Source organism: Schistocerca gregaria, chromosome 4 (assembly GCF_023897955.1).
Source record: "Schistocerca gregaria isolate iqSchGreg1 chromosome 4, iqSchGreg1.2, whole genome shotgun sequence".
In the NCBI taxonomy this organism is placed as follows: domain Eukaryota; kingdom Metazoa; phylum Arthropoda; class Insecta; order Orthoptera; family Acrididae; genus Schistocerca; species Schistocerca gregaria.
Genome location: NC_064923.1, coordinates 287,672,794 through 287,689,441, shown reverse-complemented (window position 1 = coordinate 287,689,441; position 16,648 = coordinate 287,672,794). Strand labels below are relative to the sequence as shown.

At 38.7% G+C, this 16,648-nt stretch overlaps 1 protein-coding gene across 3 annotated transcripts in view; it reads right to left on the bottom strand.

The window, feature by feature from the left end:
* LOC126268070 (serine/threonine-protein kinase greatwall) overlaps nt 1–16,648 on the bottom strand; it is a 119,690-nt gene that overhangs the window by 4,813 nt on the left and 98,229 nt on the right. For all 3 annotated transcript variants that reach the window (XM_049973506.1, XM_049973507.1, XM_049973508.1), the window contains exon 10: nt 14,413–14,526. In XM_049973506.1, the coding sequence (XP_049829463.1) occupies nt 14,413–14,526 (114 nt within the window). The remainder of the gene's footprint in view (nt 1–14,412; nt 14,527–16,648) is intronic.

Genomic DNA, 16,648 nt, shown 5'->3' with positions numbered 1-16,648 from the left:
TTTAAAAGACTTCCGAAGCAAGAAGCTAGAGGCCCGTCAGTTGTATTACAAAATGTTTGGTTTAATACAACAGTGAAAACAATCAATAACTGAAAAAATTATTTAATTGGATGGATAAAAAATCTACTCCCGAAGCAACGGCAGAACACACACAGAAAATACAGTTGCAATTGGCAACCTTTTGTAGCCAGTGGCTCTATCTTCAAGCAGAAGGGTTGAAGGGAAGGAAGAGGAGTGAAGGAAAAGGACTGGAGATGTCTAAGAAAAGGAGTAGATTTCTGGAAAGTCACCCAAAACCGCAGATCAGGGGGGACGACATACTTTCTTACCACATACGATAAGTCTACCCAGCCCTGCAGTTCTGGGCGACTTTACCAAAATCTACCCCTTTTCCTAGACCTCTCCAGTCCTTTCCCTTCACCCTTCTTCCTTCCACTTCCCCTTCAACCCTTCTGTCTGAAGAAGGAGCCACTGGCTCCAAAAGCTTGCAATTACAACTGTCTTATGTGTGCATTCTGGCGTCGCTTGGTGAGTAGATTTTTTATCTATCCAATTAAATAAAAATGTTCGGTCTTTCAGAAATCCATGTTCACACCCCAAATTCTGGAATTATAAGGAATATGTAATGTAATTATTTACAATATAAATGTAAGCAAAGAAGAATGACAATTTTCTAGAATTTCATAGAAAACATTACATGACAAATCTGAGAGATAGTGACAGTCATCTCAATAAGTCATTGTACTTTCTCTATCACACGTCTGAATACTAGTGCACACAGTGAGTTGAAGCTGATGGGCAATTACAACAAAAGTAAACTCAATTCATCCACAGTTTTCTATAAAATAAATAAATACACAAATTTCAAAGATCTTTAATTTGTATTACCTGTAGAAAGTACATGGAGTAACACAGTGTCATTTTGAACTTGTGATGTGACATTGTTTCATGGAACACTGAGTCTATATGAGAAGGAACATCTTTGGTGCTATTAAGATAATTGAAACATTGCACTTTTCTGCCTTGGATGCAAATAGAAAGTTGAAAATAAATATAGTTAAATTAGCATATACTGAAGAATGAAGTATGCATTTTCATGAAAACAATTACTTCTGTTAATCAGTTTGCAAAGATTACAGTCTGAGACAAAACACCAAAGTAAAGATGAATATACCATCACAAAAATGTAGAGTGGAACTCTTCCTATTTACGTTTCATATACAAGGAGAGGCCCTCAGTGATGGGGTTGAATTTTTGAAACCATCTATATGGCGATGTAGATTTAAGTCCCAGGTTTCGCATCCTGCAGCCATTCATCCTCGTGGGTGAATAATTGCGAAAAAAAATTTGAATTTCATGTGTTGCTCTACAGATTTAAAAAAAAGAGACTATTGTACAGACAGGTTCTGTAGCGTAATGTTTAAGTTTCAGTTCTTATATGGGAAAGATTGCGATTTTAATTCTAGTCAGATATTTTGAAATTATTTATTTTCAAATCCGTATCAAATGACTTTGGTCATTATTTTTATTCAATTAATTAGTTTAAAGGTATTTTTTATTCCTGTTTCTATGTCACATCATTTTAATTACCATATTAATTTTCAGTTGATCTAATTTCTTCTCCCTATCATTCTTTTTCCACTTGGAATCTCTGTGCATGTGAATTTAATTATTTTTATTTATCTAGCATAATATTCACACATTTCAAAATGCCAAGCTATCAGTTAAAAAAACAAAAGACATAAAAATCTATTTATATTGCTGTGCAATGGTGTGAAAAATGTATTTTTTGTTGCAAGACATACATTTTTTGGGTGGTAACTGTCATACAAACATTGAAAACATAAATTCTTACCACAGTACGATCAAAATTAAGCAGACAAAGAATTAAACAAAAGAAGGGTGTTCTAACCCACGAACACAGTAATTTATTGCTCAAACAGTATACACATATCGAAGACAAAGTATAATACAATTAACACTACACAAGTGGCTCGAGGAGCCTTGCACTCCGGCTTACATATGCATTAGTTCGGCATGCAACTGCTGTCGTATTAGCAGGCCGGGTGGCCTCTGGTGGCCGAATCAAGCAAAAACTTCACATATGAAATATGAAGTGGCCCACACACAAAATCGGTAGTTACAGCAAAGAGATTATAAATACACTGCCAAAAATAGTGCACTTGGAAATACAAGACTGATTTTGAGCCAATGATGGCATATGCCACTTGGGGGTAGTAGACGTACTAATAATAGGTCAGGCGTGCACTACACGCCGGAAGCAGCTACAAGGGTAGCAGAGTACGTGTGGAGTGCACAAGTGCGTTTTTTTAGGTAAGAGAATTCCCTCCCTAGGCCCGACAAGACGCCTCCTGAGACGTGGCAAGGTAGGAGTAGGCAAAATGCAACAGGGAATAACAATATTAATGTGCTAATTGTAAACTGCAGGAGCATCTATAGAAAGGTCCCAGAACTTCTCTCATTAATAAACAGTCACAATGCCCATATAGTACTAGAGACAGAAAGTTGGCTGAAACCAGACATAAACAGTAATGAAATCCTAAACTCATATTGGAATGTATACCGCAGAGACAGGCTGGACAGTGAAGGGGGAGGCGTGTTTATAGCAATAAGAAGTACAATAGTATCGAAGGAAATTGACGGAGATCCAAAATTTGAAATAATTTGGGTGAAGGTCACGGTTAAAGCAGGCTCAGACATGGTAATTGGATGTGTCTATAGGCCCCTTGGCTCAGCAGCTGTTGTGGCTGAGCACCTGAAGGATAATTTGGAAAATATTTCAAGTACATTTCCCCACCATGTTATAGTTCTGGGTGGAGATTTTAATTTGCTGGATATAGACTGGGAGACTCAAACATTCATAACGGATGGCAGGGACAAAGAATACAGGAAATTTTTTTTAAGTGCTTTATCTGAAAACTACCTTGAGCAGTTAAACAGAGAACCAACTCGTGGCGATAACATATTAGACCTTCTGGTGACAAACAGACCCGAATTATTTGAAACAGTTAACGCAGAACAGGGAATCAGTGACCATAATGCGGTTACTGCATCGATGATTTCAGCCGTAAATAGAAATATTAAAAAAGGTAGAAAGATTTTTCTGTTTAGCAAAAGTGACAAAAAGCAGATTACAGAGTACCTGACAGCGCAACACAAGTTTAGTCTCAAGTACAGATAGTGTTGAGGATCAGTGGACAAAGTGCAAAACCATCGTACAATCTGCGTTAGATGAGTATGTGCCAAGGAAGATCGTAAGAGATGGAAAAGAGCCACTGTGGCACAATAACCGAGTTAGAAAACTGCTATGGAAGCAAAGGGAACTTCACAGCAAACAAACATAGCCAAAGCCTAGCAGACAAACAAAAATTACGCGAAGTGAAATGCAGTGTGAGGAGGGCTATGCGAGAGGCGTTCAATGAATTCGAAAGTATAGTTCTATGTACTGACTTGGCAGAAAATCCTAAGAAATTTTGGTCTTATGTCAAAGCGGTAGGTGGATCAAAACAAAATGTCCAGACACTCTGTGACCAAAATGGTACCGAAACAGAGGATGACAAACTAAAGGCCGAAATACTAAATGTCTTTTTCCAAAGGTGTTTCACAGAGGAAGACTGCACTGAAGTTCCTTCTCTAGATTGTCACACAGATGACAAAATGGTAGATATCGAAATAGACGACAGAGGGATAGAGAAACAACTAAAATCGCTCAAAAGAGGAAAGGTCGCTGGACCTGATGGGATACCAGTTCAATTTTACACGGAGTACACGAAGGAACTTGCCCCCATTCTTGCAGCGGTGTACCGTAGGTCTCTAGAAGAGCGTAGCGTTCCAAAGGATTGGAAAAGGGCACAGGTCAGCCCCGTTTTCAAGAAGGGACATTGAACAGATGTGCAGAACTATAGACCTATATCTCTACTGTCTATCAGTTGTAGAATTCTGGAACACATATTATGTTCGAGTATGAAGACTTTTCTGGAGACTAGAAATCTACTCTGTAGGAATCGGCATGGGTTTCGAAAAAGACAATCGTGTGAAACCCAGCTTGCACTACTCGTCCACGAGACTCAGAGGGCCATAGACACAGGTTCACAGGTAGATGCCGTGTTTCTTGACTTCCGTAAGGCGTTCGATACAGTTCCCCACAGTCGTTTAATGAACAAAGTAAGAGCATATGGACTATCAGACCAATTGTGTGATTGGATTGAAGAGTTCCTAGATAACAGAACGCAGCATGTCATTCTCAATGGAGAAAGTCTTCCGAAGTAAGAGTGATTTCAGGTGTGCCACAGGGGAGTGTCGTAAGACCATTGGTATTCACAATATACATAAATGACCTTGTGGATGACATCCGAAGTTCACTGAGGCTTTTTGCGGATGATGCTGTGTTATATTGAGAGGTTGTAACAATGGAAAATTGTACTGAAATGTAGGAGGATCTGCAGCAAATTAACGCGTGGTGCAGCGAATGGCAATTGAATCTCAATGTAGGCAAGTGTAATGTGCTGCGAATACATAGAAAGATAGATCCCTTATCATTTAGCTACAAAATAGCAGGTCAGCAACTGGAAGCAGCTAATTCTATAAATTATCTGGGAGTCCGCATTAGGAGTGATTTAAAATGGAATGATCATATAAAGTTGATCGTTGGTAAAGCAGGTGCCAGACAGATTCATTGAAACAATCATAAGGAAATGCAATCCGAAAACAAGGAAGTAGGTTACAGTACACTTTTTCGCCCACTGCTTGAATACTGCTCAGCAGTGTGGGATCTGTACCAGATAGGGTTGATAGAAGAGAGAGAGAGAAGACCCAATGGAGAGCAGCGCGAAAGCGTTACGGAGATAATAGATAAACTCCAGTGGAAGACTCTGCAGGAGAGACGCTCAGTAGCTCAGTACAGGCTTTTGATGAAGTTTCGAGAACATACCTTCACCGATGAATCAAGCAGTATAATGCTACCTCCTACGTATATCTCGTGAAGAGACCACGAGGATAAAATCAGAGAGATTAGAGCCCACACAGAAGCATACCGACAATCCTTCTTTCCACGAACAATACGATACTGGAATAGAAGGGAGAACCGATAGAGGTACCCAAGGTACCCTCAAACATAAACCGTCAGGTGCTTACAGAGTATTGATGTAGATGTAGATAATGGTTTCAACAGTGTGTGACAATAGAGAGCATAGTGGCATCGATGCCAGAGCACCCTCTGAGTCTACCCTTTAATAGGGAATGCTCACAGCTGGAAGACTCAATGTGGTGCGAATGTATGAAGCAAGCAGTTAACCAAGCCATGGAAATACACTTGTGCTTCTTATAGCCAACTGGGCAAGTTTGAAAGAGGTCAAATTGTCCCCTTCCATGTAGTGAGATGGTCCTTTCGGAGCACTGCCATATAAGTTGGACATGCTGTGACAGTTGTGCATCGATGCTGGTCTTAGTTGACACATGAACATTCTCACAACTCTATATGAGGCTGGATGTCCACATAGCACAGTTCCTCGCCAGGATCATCATATTTTAATGGCAGCAATGGTAGATTGTACACTTAGCATAAATCAGAGAAGATGGCCTGTGACCCCAGATGTATCAACATGAACTGTTGCACACCAGTAATTAGAAGAGGGACTATGGGCATGCACATCTCTAGCCCATCTTCAATTCATACAACGGCATCAACGTTTAAGGCTCAACTGGTGCCATCAGAGGACCACTTGGAAGATGGAATGGTGCACTGTGGTCTTCAGGGATGAAAGCACATTCTGCCTGTATCCAAGTCATGATGTTTGCGTTTATGATGTAGATGTAACGAGCATTGTCTCAGAGTGAATTCATCCAAGACACATTGGCCCCACCCAAGGTCTTATGGTCTGAGGTGTGATGAACTACAACCCTTGTTCACCTTTGGTGTTTCTGTGGGAGGGGAGGTGGGGGGGGGGGGGGGGGGGGGACTAACCAGCACTCAAGACATGTAGAATGTTGTTAAACCTATTCTTTTATTGTTCTTGCAACAGGAATGTGATGTATTTGTACCAATAGGATAATGCTCACCTACAGACTGCCAAATGAAATTCAACATGCTCTGCAAGACTTGCAGCAATTTCTTTGACCAGCACAAACTCCAGACTTTTCTGCAATCAAGCAGATGTGGGATATGGTGGGACAAGAAATAACTTCCAGAATGAGATTTTCACTCTGCAGCGGAGTGTGCGCTGATATGAAACTTCCTGGCAGATTAAAACTGTGTGCCCGACCGAGACTCGAACTCGGGACCTTTGCCTTTCGCGGGCAAGTGCTCTACCCGAGTTCGAGTCTCGGTCGGGCACACAGTTTTAATCTGCCAGGAAGTTTCAAGAAATAACTTGTGTGACCCTTCAACCAACAACTCTTACAGAACTACATGAACAGATCGAGAAGATATGGCAAAACATGTCCCAGGACAGTATTCCCTATCTGTAAGACTGACTAGATGCCACAGACAGCATCTGCAATGCTGCGCATGAAGGCTACACCATGTACTAATATGAATGTTTCAGCATGAGTTAATACCTGTTATCTCTGAACTGCTTGTGCAATTGATCTGCAAATGTAATCATTCATGTACTATTTATGCACTGTTGCAACAAAATACTTCATGTGAATTGGAAATCTCTAAAAGGGTGTACTAATTTTTTTTCCGGCAGCGTAACATAAAATTCATGCAAAATGAAGAATACAAATAGTGAATGCCATAACATGGGACAAAACTGTGGGATGATAAAAAGGAAGAAATCAAATCGAAGTTAATGCATAAAAATCGTTAAAATTACATGAACAATAATTACAAGTGGAAAAAAGTAAAGAAGAAAAATGAGAGCAAATGAAAACCTTAATACAATGACTAAAATTATGTGACAAACGAAGAGAAATAAAAACACACACTTAAACCTATTAAATAAATAAAAATAATGATCAAAGTCATTTCAATAAAGATGTAAAATAAAAAAAGGATTTGAAACCACAACCTTTTCCATGTGAGGGCTCTACCTTAACCATTACACTACACAGCCAGTTTATATAATATTCCTTTTTTTAAAGCTATAGAAATTTTGAAATTTATTTCTTGTCAATTGCTCACAAACAAGGGTCCACCAGGGTGATTGGCAGCATAATATGTTACCTGGGATCTTAATCTACATCACAGTATACATGGTTTCAAAAAGTTGATTCCACTGCTGGGGACCTCTCCTTCTGAACACAGCAGGGTGTGAAAAGAAAAGGAGAGAGAGAGAGAGAGAACCAACAACGGGTTTCAAATTGGAATTATTCAAATTATTATTTTATTTTTTACAACAATCTTGGCTCATACTGTACTACTTTTATGTTAAAAACAAATTGTGCGATACAGTCAAGCATTACAGAAAACATTAAAAACATTACATTGTCTATTAAAATCCTTTAGCAACCTAACGTTTTACATGTAATACAGGTTACCGTGACCACACACAGATACTGAATTTCTAATCTAAAACTTTATTAAATTTTCTCCAAAAATCAAACAAAATTAAAATCCCGTACATGTGGATACACTACAAGTAAAATGTTCATGGAAGGAAAATTAGTGTTTAATGTACTGTTCACATCATTATAGAGCACAAGCTGAGAGAGCTGTGCTCTGTAATGATGTTCAATGAAAGGAATCAGCCTGGCATTTACCTAGATTAATTTATGCAAACTATGGACAACCTGTGTGGCTGGACACACATTTAAACCATCATTCCACCAAATGTGAGTGTAGTGTTTTAACCATAGTACCAACATGACAGATATAGTGTGTGTTTCCAATAACAAATTGTATGTATGAGGACTGAGTCTCCTTTCTGCACAATACTCTTAAAAATCATGGTTCTATAGTCTTATCATCATTGTTCAAATTAGTATGGTATAATCACAGGTACACATACCTAGATACACAAGATGCAGACAAACAGTTCTGAAAATAAGCATCTAATAAAAATCTGTGTGTTACAAAGAACACCTCAATGTATTTCTAGAAAGTACTTTTCAGGGAATGAAGGACAAGAGAAGAAATACAAAAGAGGCATTTTCTCTAATCAAGTGGTAAGTGAAAAAAATGCACATGCATGTGCATGCGCACACACATGCACGTAACAACAAAAATTCAATAGGTGGCACAGTATATGTGAGAAATTGGATTGGATGTTTTCCACTTCTCAGAGAGAGAGAGAGAGAGAGAGAGAGAGAGAGAGAGAGAGAGAGAGAGAGAGAGAGAGAGGTGAAACTTTTTTGGAGGAAGGTCATGCATAGTTGCTAATGTGGATTATAAATATGTGTGTATGAGAGTGGTAACATTGAAAGAACAAACCTCAACTGAAAGAAAGCGGTCTCCAGAAAATTTAGTTGGCTTTCAATGACTAGTACAGTTTGGAAATTTTGTTTCCTTTTCAACAAAATAACAAGAGCAAATTGCAGAATGTTGAAACAGGCATAAAGCACAGACGAACTCCTGAAATTAACAGTATTTCACTGGTTCAAACAGTTTATGTTTATAATTAGTCACAGACACACAGCAACTGGGTCATTAGCACCTATGTCAAACCTTCAAGTGACCTATGTGAAAAATGATAAGTCAAAAAAGTTCAAATGGTAAACTCTTATAACCACAGAGCAGAGTGTGTGAATAATGGTTCAAGAAAATTATCTAACTGGCATATCATTCAACATGGCACATAAAACTAGCATTTTGGCACAGTCTGGTTGGTTTGGAGGGGAGGGGGGGTTAAGGGACTAAGCAGCAAGGTCATCAGAGCCTTGGGCAGGAGACGGAACAGCCACAATAAGATTTAATATCTGTAAGGATCCACACAACCACAACATGGGGACAGCTCATTACATAAGATAAAGTATGGGTTACTTTGTTTTGGCTGCTGGAGAGTTTCCGGATTGTATGGCCACGGCCCATGAAAATTTTCTGTTGCTGACATTTCGTCCAGGCCTGCACTGGACATCTGCAGAGGTGCTTCTGGTACCACTAAGTCTTACTGACTGATGGGTCAGATGTCAGAGTCTGACAAATAGTGTGGAAAAGGGACATGATCAGCATAGGTAATTTTTGTCAGAGGTAAAACTTAATCATCAATTGTTCTGTCAAAGATAAAACTTCTCTATTGTTCTGTAGCGTCACTGCCCATAGCTCATGGCTTCTTTTCTGTTACGATTATCTCATGTTTATATATTTCGATGGCTTCTCTATGTAGCCATAATTCATAATTGAAGACAAAATATTGGTTTCAGGAAACTTCATAGTTTCCAGACTGAAGAGCATGCTTTGCTACAGCCAATTTTTATTTTTTCCCTAGTTGGCAAAGACGTATGTTCCTTCAGCTGTGCATTCATATCTCTCGTAGTTCCAATGTCGACCTTACCAAATGTACACAGAATTTTACACATCATGCATGTTGACAAAGGAGTGCATTTATCCTTTACAGATCGAAATGTTTGACATATTTTCTTAGTTGGTCTAGTCTAGTCTAAAAACTGATCTGACATTATGTTTCAGTAGACTCTTTCTGATCTGATCACTTACCTTTTTTTTATGAAAGGGAGATAGCAAACTGTGTTCTTCCATTGCTGTGTTTTATTGTTGTCTTTTGCCCTACTGTAATTTGATCTCAAGAGTACTATTTGCTTTTTCCTGACTAGCAATTTTTCTTGGAACTCTCCTTCAAATGTTTTAATCTGGTGACCAGGTGTTCCGGTGTGGAAATTCTTCTGGCTCTATTGACAAGACTTTTAATGACACCCCTCTTTTGTTGTGGATAATCGTTGGAGTTCTTAAGCAAATATCTGTCCACATGTGTGGCTTCATAAAAAATTTTATGTTTCAACCTTCCATTAGTCTGTATCAGAAATAAAACTTGTACGAAGGATATTCTGTTGTCATTTTGCATTTCCATGGCCAAGTGGATTTTTGTATTTATATTATTTAGGTGAGAAAACAATTTTTCCAAAGCTTTTTTACTATGTGACCAAACTGCAACAGTATCGTCCACAAACTGATATCATCAAGACTGTTTCTTATTTGATTTTTCTAGAGCTGATTGTTCAAATATTTTCAAGATCACAGGACCCAGTGGGTTACCCATTGCGACACCATCAACTTGCTCATAAAATTCACTGTTCCACTGGAACTAACTAAACGTAATGCAATTTCTAAAAGGAACAGTCAAATCCCCTGGTGACACAGCCACTATATAAATCATAACTTTGTTAATTGGAATCATAGTGAATAAAGACTTACAGGAATACCTTCAGGAGCCAAAGTTAGCCCTTCAAGGTCCTCCATAAAATGAGAGCATTTCTCTCACCTTCTATTAATGGCAGGTACACGAACACTTCTCAAAGCAACTGCACATGCAATCTGAATCAAAACCACCACAGTACTGTGACGCAGTAAACCTTTGGAAAGAAATTTAACAAAATGTGAGACAAAGGCTCTCAATGATTTAAATACAGATGAAGAGGTAGTGGTTCTTCCTGCTGACAAAGGAAACATTGTTGTCAGTGTTGCAAGTAAAGAGCATTATTGAAGCAAAAATTGAAATATTTTAATGTACATTTTCCATAGTATTTATGTCACTCTTTGACATCTGACCCACCAGTCAGTAAGACTTGGAGAAACCGTGAGCACCACCGAAAATGTCCAGGGCAGCTCCGGACGATATGTTAGGAACGGAAAAGTTTCGTGGACTATGGTCATACAACCCGGAATTCTCATCCGGAACTAATTTGTTATGACTGATGCAAAAGTGACATAAGATAGTGTATTCCTACTGGAATGAGTGGAAAGGGGAATGTCATGCAGCACTAATCTCTCTGAACATGCATTAGCTCATTGGACAATGTTCCATCTCCAAGTGAGATTAGGTATTATTTGCACCCACAGATCTGCACCTGGGATCATCAAAGCAAATGCTGGGCTACTAATCACTTCTCTACCCACAAGGTTGGTCAGTTCATTCTCCAGGATGCCCACATCACTCGAGACCCAGAGAAATACAACTGAGCAAGCAGTGCAAGACAGAAGATTGTGTGCACCAGTGCCCTCAGACAGACAGATGCCCACTTCTCCGCATTTGTGAGGAAGTAACAAGTTGGGCACGAATTGTGTATTCCATATGTGGTCATGGGGTTACCACTGGTTACCACAGCACAGCTACCTGACAAACCCCCACTCGGACTAGCTACTATGCTGGTATTGGGTGACATATCTATAGGCTTGCACATTCTGTTAATTTCTTGGTTGAAGGTGGAGGTCAAACTCAGATATGTGGGCTGAACAAAAGTTAACCAAAATATTTGGTGCAAAATAAAGGGAACAAACTGGGAAAAGCCACAACTGATGTCCTACAATGAGTGAAGTAGGTTCAGCAGAATATCTGTCCTAGAAAATAACTGAGGAAAGACGTAGTTATTAAGCAAAATTGCAGAACAGGAAAGAAAGAAGTACAGCAATAGCTTGGAACCCCATGCTGCCATGCACATAATCACAAAAGAGTTGGGGGCAGAGGGAGGGGAAAGGTTACAAAGTGGATTCAACAAGTCTGATGTGTCACACCTCCTTTCAGTGTACTAAGGTGGAAGATCTCGGCGAAAGAATGACAGAGTGGTGCTCCATGAAATATGGTTTCCTCTTCTAGCAACATTTAACAGATTGTGATCTCCTGAATTTGTCAACACTTATTTAAAAGCACTTAACCATCAAGCAGGCATGCCATATTTCCATTAGTTGAGCAGGTGCTTGGGCTATTTTATAATTAGAACATAATTTACATAACACGATCTCAAACTCTGAAGCAAAAAAGAAGTTATTTTGTGAATACTGTTACTGAGCATTTAATTTTTTTTTATTTTATTTTTATTTTTTATTTATTTATTTTTTTTTTTTTTTTTGCAAACCTGATAGATTATTTGCACTTTTTAGGATAAATTTTAAGTATTTTCATGAAAAGTCAATACAAAAGGTTTCACTTCAGGTTTACTTGCTTTATTTTTCAGTTTAGAACAGGTCCCTTACATTTTAGGCCTCATGAGTGTAAGCCACAGTCGTTACAAAGGGCTTAGTTGTTAGAACTGTTGCAAGTGTAAGCAGTTGTCTCATGTTTCTTCCAACCTGATTTTTTGAACATATTACATATAATAGTTGTCAATATATCTTCAGTTCAGCCCCAAGTTACACATGTTCCATGTTTTTTGTTGTTTGTTTGTGGATCCTTGAGAAGCAGACAGACATACATCTTTCTTTATCTTACTTTACCAAGAATATTTAATGAAGAGTGCCGAAATTTCACCAGGCACACACATTATTCCGGATCTTTTGGCTAGATGGTGCTTAATCAATGCCACAGATAAATTCTTAAAAAAAAAACAAGTCTTCTTGTATAATGAGGGCTTTTTTTTGGATTTGGGGAAGACCAGATTTGTACATTGATTTCTGTTACATTCAAGAAAAAGTAAAAAATGTTCATTGGCCATCACCAAGTTGTGCGCAAGGCATTATCCACATTACATAACTGACGTTTGGTATAACCACTCCCTTTTCTCATGTTGTAGTCCATTACTGTGTCAGGCTTGTTTGTTCTATCATCAAGTTTTGGTAGTTCATGCACCATAGATAGCAATATCACAGATTTGTTTTTCTTTTGAATGTATTCTGTGAGAGTGATACCTTTTCTAAATCTGTAACTTGAATACATAACTTTTCAATTTTTCCTTGCCTGAAATTGAACTGTTATTTCTTTTTTGTCCTCCTCCAGTATGCTGATAAAAGTGAGCTGCTTCTTTTGGAGATATGTTGCCAAAGGGTAACTGGCGTACCAATTATGAAATGTGATTTTCCTATTGCTCCCTTCAATGTCAGGAATAAGGCACATTACTATGTCACTTGGCTTGTCTGCGGTCTGATATGGGCCAGACTCTTGTTTTCCACAACATATTCACAAGTTACTCTAAAAATATTTTTGAGTCGCATGTAGCAAAGATCTCGATTTCATATTTTGCAAGCTTACTGGGATTATATTGTATGAAATTGCAGTGCCCTCATAAGACTTCCAATTTCTTGTCAATAGTTGCAAAGGTCTCCGGGTTGTATCAATTACTGCAACTGAAAACAAACAGCTGCAAGAAAGGATGAACATCATCTAGGTTTCTATTTTTCTTCTTTCAGTTCATGCATCTTTATCAACAAAACACATACATTAGAGTACAAACAAAAATCTTTTTTAACTTATACATGCTCTTAGAACCCACATTCCCTGTTCCATCTGAGTTTCACAGTTCGAGTGAATTAGTGTGATGTTCTTTCTTCTTTCCAGTCAGATACAAACATCCCAGTAAAGCAAGTTTTTCGGTTTGTGTCATCTTCTTTGCATCTCTATCACGAATGTACTATAACGTTTTTTTTTTTTTTTTTTTTAACGTATATGAATCTGTATGAGTGACAATATTAGGTCATAGTGTTGTCTATCATTTTATGGAAAGTAGAAAATTCATTACTGAGGTCATCTGCACTGCTTCTAGCACCAGAAAACACTGCACATTCACTAAATTCTTATTTCTAACTTTACTGTGGTTGAAGTGTTCACATGTCTCCACTTTGTAATGTTATCTCTTGTCAATAATAAACTCGACATTTGCATTTTCACTCTAATTAAAACTGTCAACTTCAGTAACAGACAGGATGTCATGTTCAGAATCACTACCATGCTCACTTTCTTGAATTACTTCTGACCCATCCAACATAACTGACAACTCCTGAGAATTTGGTCTGTTTCTTCTGGCATTATTTCCCTGAATAACTAACAAACTAATCAGTTTTGCAAACTATTTGTCTGGTACAAATAACTATGCATGTTTGGGTGTACATGCCAAATATATATTTACTTACAGGACCAGGTTTTGGAGGTACTTTATGCACCAGTAGCATTCAACCAAAAATTATCGGAAACGCAGGCATACAGAGAGTGAAACAGTAAAATCGGCTACAATAACCAGTAGCTGAGACAATAGCGGTATAGCTAGTGGACTATTAAACCCTCACAAACAGCAGCGTTACCACTAGCAAAAAACTAAATGTGGGATACTCCATACCCCAGGATGCCTGCTCAACAGTAAAGAAGCATCAAAACTGCCACATGCATTTCTTTGCAACTATGAAGTGGAAAAACTATGCAGTTCATCTAAATTATGTAAAACTACCACAATGTTAAGAAATATTAGTGTCAAATTCCAATTTTGATGTGAAACATAATACAACTGAAAATAACACAAATCTGAAAATATAAAATACCAATTAAGTATAACTATTTTTCTCGCTAGATTACTAACCTCTAGCCAATATGTGATCAAATACCGCTTCTGCAGTTTCATCATTAAATGGAGGTATTCCTGTCATGAACTCAAAAAGGCACACTCCCAATGACCACCAGTCAACAGCAGAACCTGCAAAACGGACAGATAAAAAATAGTCTTACAATAATTGCACTCTCTCAAGAACCAGCTGTAAAGAAATCCCACCCTCATCACTTAGAGCAAATGAACCATACTAATTGGCAGGGCTTTGAGTCACAGGCTTATCCTCTTCTGTCAGACACAGGACCACCTGTGAAAGCAGCCATGTCATACATCAGCTTTGACACAATTTCTGTACAGCACTGTATGTGGCACAGATCACTAACCATCCATCCACTGGAATGAATGGCCACTGCCAAACTGTGGTCAAAAGCGGTGCTGACCACCTACTGACAGAACATGCTGCTAAGCATAATATGCTTGAGATCAATGGTTGCTTCACAACCATGCCATCTGAATCCTTCCGCACAGCACCAGCTTTTCTGAACTACATAGATGGGATTATCCTTGCAGCATATCCTTCACTCCCATATTACTCCTGGCCTCAATCTCTGCTCACCCGACACCCACACCTATACCAAACAGGCGCCCCCTTTCCAATCCACACCTCCAAGTCATCATAATTGTGCATTACACAAACTTATTGGTTCCAGTGCCCTTGTGTCGCATTCCCATCACAGACACCCCACTTCCTCTCCCTCCCACATTATTCTGCTGCACACCTGCTGCCTGCTTATGAGCTGTCAATCACCCCTCGCCAACCCTTCCTCCCATGACTCCTTTCTCCATCTAAGCACCACAGATGACAATTCCCTGTCCCAGCCCACTTGAAGAAAGGCCATCACTATGTGTTCAGTCAATACAATGTCAATGTAGTGGCGCGCACGCGCGCGCGCCCACACACACACACACACACACACACACACACACACACACACACACACACACACACACACACACACACGTGTGTGTGTGTGTGTGTGTGTGTGTGTGTGTGTGTGTGTGTGAGAGAGAGAGGAAGCGGGGGGGGGGGGGGGGGGGGGTGCGACAGCAAGTTTGTGTAATCCACCCAGTTAGACGATTTGTCCGAAACAAACAAGTTTCAGTTTTTTTCCCCTTTCTTTTTGTCTGCCTGTTGATAACTAATGTTTTTATCTGGTGTGTTGTCTCCTTTACTAAATTACTTACATTTCCTCAGAAACACACACAAAACTTGCAAGTACAAGAAGCCTTTTATTCTACTATTTCTGATGCAGTTGTATAAAGCCATTCTCCACTGAAGTTATACCTAACAGTTGCCAAATAGAGCATATTACAAAAAAGCAAGGTAGACATAAATATTCCCCTCAAAGTAGGAGCACAAGCTTGAATTGGGAAAGGCAGGTACAATATTAGTCATCATCCTGTTTAAGGAGTCACACCTGCCATTGGAGAGAAAGAATGAAAGAAAGAGAGAAAGAAAGGGGGGAGAGGGGGAGGAAGTCTTGTCATTGTGCTGTTCACTACCCTTTGCTACAGAGCACATTTCTATAGGTTTATCCATTTTGTGTGTTAAACTTATATGACACTCTTTTAGAAAGAGCAGGACAAGTTACAAAAGATACCCACTCATTCGGCATTTGAGGTATTGAGTGATCAACAGGCACATATGTGAGATTCAAACCACAGTTAACATTTCAAGAAAGCTCTTCAGATTACTAAAAATAAAGAAATAAAATAAAAAATAAATAAATAGAATAAAATAAAAAATAATAATAAAAACACACACACACCACATGAATAAATTTTTTGTATTCCCAGGACCTTCCAGAAATGCATGAAGTTTATTTACGTGTACCATAATGTTCTAGCCTGCAGCCTCATGTCCACTGAATGAAAAGATCAAAGGAAAACTTGCAGTAACACGATGTTAATATTTACAGTGAATATCACAAGCCTTGGCATAACACCACATGCTACTGAAAGTGTTTTCTGTGTACCAATACACTCCATAAAGTATCCTAGGCACCAATCACATGAGGATGTTAGTTCAAAATTTGGAAATTGAAGTATTTCTCAACAGAAATTAAATTGCTGTTTTTAACACAAAAATGCACAACTTGAAAATTCTATTAACATGACTTAACACTCCAGTCCCGACTGAATACTATGTAACTTATTTCCATTTTGAAATGAAATACAGATTGTTTAAAATAATAAGATCTTACTTCCC